The sequence below is a fragment of the Vicia villosa genome, linkage group LG7 (genome assembly GCF_029867415.1).
Source record: "Vicia villosa cultivar HV-30 ecotype Madison, WI linkage group LG7, Vvil1.0, whole genome shotgun sequence".
In the NCBI taxonomy this organism is placed as follows: Eukaryota; Viridiplantae; Streptophyta; class Magnoliopsida; order Fabales; family Fabaceae; genus Vicia; species Vicia villosa.
The window spans coordinates 20,562,235-20,570,329 of NC_081186.1; the positions used below are offsets into that span (position 1 = coordinate 20,562,235).

The following is an 8,095-nucleotide window of genomic DNA, read 5'->3' on the forward strand; positions in this document are numbered from 1 at the left end:
CTATAAAAGGAGGTCTCATGGACCTTTCTTTCTTCATTTTTGCGCAGGAATGGGTGGTGCTAAGGGAAGAAAGGCTTCTTCAACCTCATGCTCTCGTGGAGTGAAGGCGATGAAGGAGAAGAAGAAGGTTTCGACCGGTTCTGCTTCTCGTCCCCAGGGGGACCGTGGCTCGGATGCACAGGCTCAATCTTCAGGCGTGAGAGTCGTGATCAACGTTGATGGTTCTGAGACTGAGTGGGATGAGGACTGGTATCAGTACCTTCATTCGGAGGAGTTCGCCCGTCGGGAAGAATAATGCGTTTTTCTTTTATTTGATGTGTCTTTTGTAACTCTCATGGATGATGAATAAAGTACTGTTGTTGATGTTGTGATTTTCGCGTGTATATTTGTTTTTGCCTAATTGGAAGATTTTCTCAACTATAGTGTATTGATCGCCAAGTGCGTGGAACTGTGGTCGATTGCCGGGGACATGTGCCTGGCGAGGGTGAGTCACAAGCCTCGTTGTGCTGAGTTCTGTGCCTCATGGCGTGAACGGTCCCCTCGCGAGCGAGGTGTTCTGCCGTCATGGTACTTGTTTACGATGGGGATGCTCGGTATTCGTGCCCCCTAAGGACAAGGAGTCTACTTGATTAAGAGAGCGGGCTTCTGTCTTTTTATTTCATCTGGAGGTGCTTGGCGTGTACCCGGGCCGCACCTGCGTTTTAGCTGTAATATTGCTTGAAGTTTTCAGCGTTCCAAGGTCGAGCGAGTTCTTCTCCTCGTAAGTTTTCCAAATAGTATGCCCCGTTTTCGATCTTTTCCCGGACACGATAGGGGCCTTCCTAGTTTGCGGCCAATTTGCCCTCGCGGGAATCCTTGTGGTTTCTTTTGAGTACTAGGCTGTCTACCTCGAATTCCCTTTTAATGACCTTTGCGTCGTGTCTTAGGGCAATTTTTTGTTTGAGTGAAGCTTCACGCATGGCGGCTCCTGCTTGGATTTTTTCGACCAGGTCGAGCTCTTCTCTAATTGCCTCGAGGTTTCCCTCTATTTCGAGGGGTTCTTCGACGCGCCTGGTGGGCACATGTACTTCAACGGGGATTACGGCCTCTGTCCCGTATGTAAGTCGAAAGGGAGTCTCCCCGGTTGTGGAATGGGGGGTGGTGCGGTAGGCTCAGAGGATGCTGTGTAGCTCCTCGACCCATCCGTTTTTAATTACGTCCAGTCTTCTTTTGATGCCTCTTAGAGTAACTCTGTTAGCGGTCTCGACTTGCCCGTTCGTCTGGAGGTGTTCGACTGATGCGAAGTGTTGCTTAGTTCCTAACTTCGTCACGAATTCCTAGAAGCGCCCGTCGGTGAACTGGGTGCCATTGTCAGTGATGATAGCTAGGGGTATTCCGAAACGGGCGAGGATGTTTCTTTTGTAGAAACGTAGTACATTTAGAGATGTGATTTTGGCCAATGGTTCGCCTTCGATCCATTTGGTGAAGTAGTCGACCGCGACTATGAGGTATTTGTTCTGATTGCTTCCGGTCATGAATGGGCCAAGGACGTCCATGCCTTACCAAGCGAACGGCCAGGGAGATAACAAAGACTTGAGTTCGTTGGGGGGCGCGAGGTGCATGTCCCCAAAGCATTGGCACTTGTCACATTTCTTTACGTATTCTTTAGCGTCGTGCTGCAAGGTGGGCCAATAGTATCCGGCTCAGAGTGTTTTCCTGGCGAGGGATCTTCCCCCCAGGTGTTGGGAGTTGATTCCTTCGTGTATTTCTCAAAGTATGTGGGGGCCTTGCCCTCGTCAATGCATTTAAGGAGGGGTATGGATAATCCTCGTCGGTAGAGTCGGTCCTCGACTAGGACGTATGAGCAGGCTCTTCTCCTAATTACAGAGGCTTCTTTAAGGTCGCTCAGCAGGAGATCGTTCGTGAGATAATCGTACACGGGGGTCATCCAGCAAGACGCGTCTCCGATCGCGCTGATGAGCGTTATCTCGACCGGAGGCTCGGTGCTGGGTCTGGGCAGTATTTCCTAAATCACAGATTTATTGCCCCCTTTCTTCCTCGTGCTAGCTAGTTTCGACAGAACATCCGCTCGAGAATTGTGTTCTCTCGGGATATGTTGTACTTTGGCGCTTTTGAACTGGGCCATCTTTCTGCGCACGAGGTTCAGGTATTCGGCGAGATGGTCGCTTTTGACTTGGTATTCTCCCGAGATGTGTGAAGCTACCAATTGGGAATTGGTGAACACTTCGATCTCCTCGGCGTCTAGATCGTTAGCGAGACGTAGCCCTGCGAGTAGTGCTTTGTATTCCGCTTGGTTGTTAGAGGTCGGGAAAGAGAGCGATAGCGATACTTCTATTAGCGTTCCTTCTCCGTTTTCAAAAATGATGCCTGCTTCGCTTCGGATGAGCTGGAAGCCCCATCTACGTATAAGGTCCATTCTAAGCGCTGCATGTTGACGTGTCTGGGAAGGCCATTTCAGCTACGAAGTCCGCTAGGACTTGTGCTTTAAGCGCCTTTCTCCCCTCGTACTTTATATCGAACTCTGAGAGTTCTAGGGACCAGCGGAGCATCCTTCCGGCCATATCGGGGCAACCTAGCAGCTATTTTATGGGTTGTTCAGTGCCCACGACTACGGTGTGTGCCAAGAAGCAGTGCCTCAGCCTCCTGGCTGCTGTGATCAGTACGAGGGCGAATTTCTCGATCTGCTGGTACCTGATTTCTGGGCCTTGGAGCGCTTTGCTCGTAAAGTAAATGGGCCTTTGGTCTTCAGGGGTTTCTCTGATGAGAGCGGCGCTGACTGCCTCGGTTGCGACGGCCAGATAGAGATAGAGGATTTCCCCAGTTTTGGGTCTCGAGAGTACGGGTGGACGTGAGAGGGCTTGTTTGAGATGGGACAAAGCGCGCTCGCATTCATCCGTCCATTCGAAAGCTGTCTCCTTTCAGAGGAGTTTGAAAAGGGGGAGGGCATGCTGGGCCGACTTGGCTACGAATCTGGATAGTGATGTGAGCATGCCGTTTAGGGATTGGATGGATTTCTTGGAGTTTGGCATTGGGAACTCGGAGAAGGCTCTGCATTTGTCCGGATTTGCCTCGATCCCTCGTTCCGTTAGGTAAAAACCGAGGAATTTTCCTGCTCGGACCCCGAAGGTGCATTTTTCGGGGTTAAACCTCATCTTGCACTTCCGGGATTATTCGAAGACCTTCTTGAGGTGAGCGGCATCATCGGTCTCCTCTTGGGACTTGACGGTCATGTCGTCCATGTAGACTTCGAGCATGTCGCCGATCTCAGCCTGGAATACTTTGTTCATCATTCGTTGGTATGTAGCTCCGGCATTTTTCAGACCGAAGAGCATTACGTTATAGTAGTAGTTGCCCGACTCGGTCATGAAAGTCGTGTATTTCTTGTCCGTTTTAGACATGGGTATTTGGTTGTACCCAGAATACGCGTTCATGAATGATAAAAGTTTGAAACCTGCGGAATTATCGACTAATTTATCTATGCTAGGCAGGGGGTAAGCGTCTTTAGGGCAACCCCTATTAAGGTCGGTATAGTCAATGCACATGCGCCATTTTCCATTAGATTTCTTTACAAGTACAACATTGGAGAGCTAAGTAGTGTAATTGGCTTCCGATATGAATTTAGCCTCTTAGGTCCCTAACAGCTAGTTCGGCAGCAACCGTTTTTTCCGGGGACGACGACTTTGCACGCGGGATCGATCTTCAGGTGGTGGCACGCTACTTCTGGATCGAGGTCGGGCATCTCGGTCGCGCTCCATGCGAAGAGGTCGGCGTTCTCCCTGAGGCAAGCCTTGAGTTGCCTTCTGGCTAGTTCGGACAGGTCTGTACCGACTTTAACTCCTCTGGTCGGAGACCTTCCTCTGGTGTCTTTGCATCTGCTTTTCTTTCAAATTCTTTGTAGAAGCGGCTGTCTAGTTCGATGGTGTCGATGCGGGGTATAGATTTGCTGGGCTCGGGACCCGCATTGCATGCTGCTTTGTCCTGGGAGGAAGCTTTTATAGAGTTGAGGCCTTTGGCGAAGGCTTCGTAACACCTTCTGGCCGCTTCGATGTCATCGTTGAGCGTTGCAACTTGTCCTTTGGCTGTGTAGTACTTGAGCTTGAGATGCACGGTTGAGGGGACTGCAATTAGCTCGGCCAACGTCGGACGTCCCAAGATACATTGGTAGATCGAGGGGCAGTCAATGACTAGGAACTAGACTTTGACGTCCCTTGCGGTCTCCGCCGACCCGATTGAGACGATAAGCTCAACGAACCCCCATGGTTTTGTCACGGTGCCGTTGAAACCTTGTAGGTCAGATCATACGTAGGGGGTGAGTTGGTTGTCATTCAGTTGCAGTGTCTTGAATAACTGGGAGTACATGATGTCCACCGAACTCCCTTGATTGACCAGAATGCAGCGCACGTCAAAGTTGGTCATTCGGGCCCGGATGAGGAGGGGGATGGTCGCGTTGGGCGCTCCGCCGGGCATCTCATCCTTGTAGAAAGATATGGAGGATGAGCCGCCCTTAGCCAGGTCGAGGGTAGCGGCTTTGCTTGAACTTGCTGAGATTAGTTCGTCGAATTTCCGTTTTACGGACCCGACGGTGAGTTTGCTGAATCCTCCTCCGGATATGACCATGGCGGAAGGGAAAATTTCCCATGGGCTGTGAGGAGAAGGGGTGGAAGACACCCTGGCCCATTCGGGGAGGTAAAAGTCTTCCGGTCTGGTGATACTCATGGCCACTTGCATGGCGGGCGTGTCTTCCTCTGGCTTTTCCTCGGTGACTGGCTTGGCCTCTTTGGTGGCCTCTTGCTTCTTCGCATATTTCTTCAGGTGTCCTTCTCGAATTAATATTTCTATTGCATCTTTTAGGTGGATGCAGTCTTCCGTGTTATGCTCGTGGCCTTTATGGAACCGGCAGAACTTCGATTTATCTACGTTTGGCCGCGCGGGCATGGACTTTGGGAAGCGAACTTTGCCCGTTTGGAATTCCGCGTTCGCACACTTGTTCAGAATGCGTTCCCTGGATGCGTTCAGCGGGGTGTATTCTTGAAACTTCCCTGCTGGTGCCTTGTAGTCTTTCAGATCCCGACCTTTATCTTCTTTTTTCTTATCAGTTCCTCGGCGAGAGTCGTCTTGACGAGCGCCTTTAGTGTTCTCTTCCCGTCTTGAGTTGCGGACTGCGTGAGCCGCCTCTTTTTCCTCGTACTGTATGTATGCTTGAGCCTTGAGGAAGAATTCGTCCAAAGTGGCGGGTGTTTCGATCCCGACGGCTTTGGCGAAGTCTAAGCGTGGTTGGAGGCCTCGCTCGAGCAGGAACTTCTTCATATGGGCAGTCGTGGATACTTGCACGGCCTCCTTGTTGAACCTCTCTATGTAGGCTCGGAGAGATTCGTCTTTTCCTTGGATGATGGCCTATAACGATGCTTCTGATTTTGGATGTCTTCGGGAGGCCGTGAAGTGTGATAAGTGGTTTTTACACGTTTATTTACCGTTGATTTTAGTCGTCTTTGCTTTATATTGTCAAGTGTTTTACTTCATTCTTCTACATTTTATGCTTTGGTTGTGTATTTTACTGTTTGCAGGCTCAAAGGAATAAATCGAGACAAATCTATGCGAAAAAGTACAAAAAGGGGAGTTTCGAAGGAAGTGAAAAATCAAGCTACATGAGGTCTGACACGACCACCAGTGTCACCTGAAACTGGCCGTGTTAGGATGAAGCGTGGCCAAGAAAATGCAAAAGAGATGAAAGTCACGGGGCTGACACGGCTCGTGTTAGCAAGTGTGAGATCTGGAAATTTTCAGCATGTTTCTCATCATGACAAGCGTGTAGTATTTTGATTATAACTAGAGCTTCGTGACTCGGAATGATGCGGTTCCGGTGGCAAAATTTTGCTAACGAAAAGGGCTACAACTTTGCTGAAGAACTCAAAGCCAAATTCTGAAGTTAAGGGCTGACACGGGCCGTGTTACCTAACACGGGTACCCGTGTCAGTAGTGCTGGGAGTGATTTCGAGAATTTAAGTTCAGAGGGCCAACACGGCCACCCGTGTTGCCTGATGTAATACGGTGAACTGACTTTATTGAAATGTAAGGTAAGCAAGAGTCTCCACCGACTTTAATTTTATCCAAATTAATCAGAAAGGCTAAAAGAACAGGAAAAACCTTTTAAATAAAAAACTGAGTTCGGGGGGTAATTATGCAAAGGGAAGGTGTAAGGCACCCTTTGCATCCATGGTTTTCCATGGGCTCTTAATTGCTTTGCTCTTTTGAAGAAATATAGAAGAAGAAGAAGAAAACAAGGACTTTAGCTTGTAAATAAGCGTAGCCTTGATAATGTTTTAAGAAAATGGAGTTGAAAATGGATTTTAGCCAGAGCAAGGCAATTAGGGGCAATTACCTTAATTTTTGCAGAAGTATTCTTTTAGCCTTTCAGGGCTATCCCTGCCATAGGAGGGCAAGGAAGTCCTTTGATTTGGAGGTGGAAGGGTCATCGAGAGTTCGTTCGCCATAAGACTGTCCCTTGCCATATAGAGGCAGGTAGTCTAAGGGAAGGATCAGAATAGCCTTTCGTTTAGGCAACCAGAGGATACCTCGGCCTTTCGTAGGCAACTTCTGAGGGACTAGATCATGTTTAGTGTATCGAAGGCAGCATCATTAGGGACTCATGATCTTTGTATTATTCGAGGCAACATGGCTGAGGTATCCTCGTATTCGAGGGACAAGGCTATTCTGCAAAAAACACAAGGCAACAAGGCAATAGGCAACCGACAACAAGAGAGGTTACCCCAAAGGTGTGTGGGTGCATCAATCACGTGATTGTATTCAAATATATTATCTTGTAATTTAGGTGATTCTAAATTATTTTACAGGCTTGCACTCCCTAAGATTACTAACCACACAATAACATGAACAATATTAAGTGCCTTCAAGGCCAAACAATACAGCCTCGAAACAGTTACAAAATATGGGGAAGGGGAAAAAGAAACCAGCGGAGGAATAATGCCAAATAGGTCTGAACAAGTAATAATTAAAGAGATTAGATAAGTTTTAGGGTTACCGACTATTCGAGTTTTGACGGTTGACTAACTCTAAAAATTGGAAAAGGAAGAAATAAACAGAAAAGGGGTGAGTGTAGGCGGAGTTCATTATATTTGAAGGCAAAAAATAAATAATTGAAACTAAACGTCAAAAATAATTAAATTAAACTAAAGGCAAAAATAACTGTAAAAATGATTTAAATAAGAAAAGGATTAAAACTTAGCTTTGATCTGATATGGCTCGTAGTCGGGGATATTGGGGTAACCCTGCAAATTCGCACAAAAGAAGAGAATTTTTTAGTGTACGAATGATCTATAAACCTGACCTGTAAACCCTAAAAAGAAAACTTATTGTGACCTAAAGTGTTTATAAGGCTTGTATAAAATTATTAAAACTAATTTTGTTAAAAACTAAATAATAAAAAAAGTTATAGTAAAAGAAAAAAGAAAAGAAATAAAGAAAATATTAAAAATAAAAAAATATAAAAAGCAAAATAGAAATAAACTTAGCTGGGATCTAGTGTGATATGCTTGTGGAGGTGTATCATGGACATGCGCCCCATGGACGTTAGATTCGTATGGCTGAGCATCTAGTGGTGAGAAATTGAGTGTGCAGCGTGGTCATGTGTTGGAGTGTTGTATTGAATCTGCGTTTGGAAAATTTGAAAAATAGAATTGTGGAGACTGGGAATCGAATCCCAGTCTTATTCGTGTCACACTTCTCTTCTTTGCTAACTCTGCTGCATTAGTTAGTTGATAAGTATACACTCAATTAAGATTATATTAAAAAACAAAGGATAAATGGAAAAGTCGGCGATTAATGGCGCGTGGGCCCCACTTCCCTCGAGCGGACGAATCAAAAAAGAGAGAGAGTGGTTGGAAACATTGACCGGCCATTCATACTGGGCCACGCATGCGGAGAGAGAAGGGGAGAGTTGACGCGCCATTGAAACGCTGCCAACTGTGTTGTCTTCTTCGTTCAACCTGGGTTGGGTTAGCTGCAGATTCTTCCACTAATTTTGATGCGGATTTTTCCGTGAATAAACCTTCGAATACTTCTGTATTTTTGAACACCT

General features: G+C 46.9%; 1 protein-coding gene across 1 annotated transcript; it reads right to left on the bottom strand.

Moving 5' to 3' along the window:
- Positions 1–4,296: 4,296 nt before the first annotated feature.
- Positions 4,297–5,307, bottom strand: LOC131618745 (uncharacterized). Its single transcript, XM_058889912.1, has one exon. It carries the CDS (start codon positions 5,305–5,307, stop codon positions 4,297–4,299), a length of 1,011 nt encoding a protein of 336 aa, XP_058745895.1.
- Positions 5,308–8,095: the final 2,788 nt, after the last annotated feature.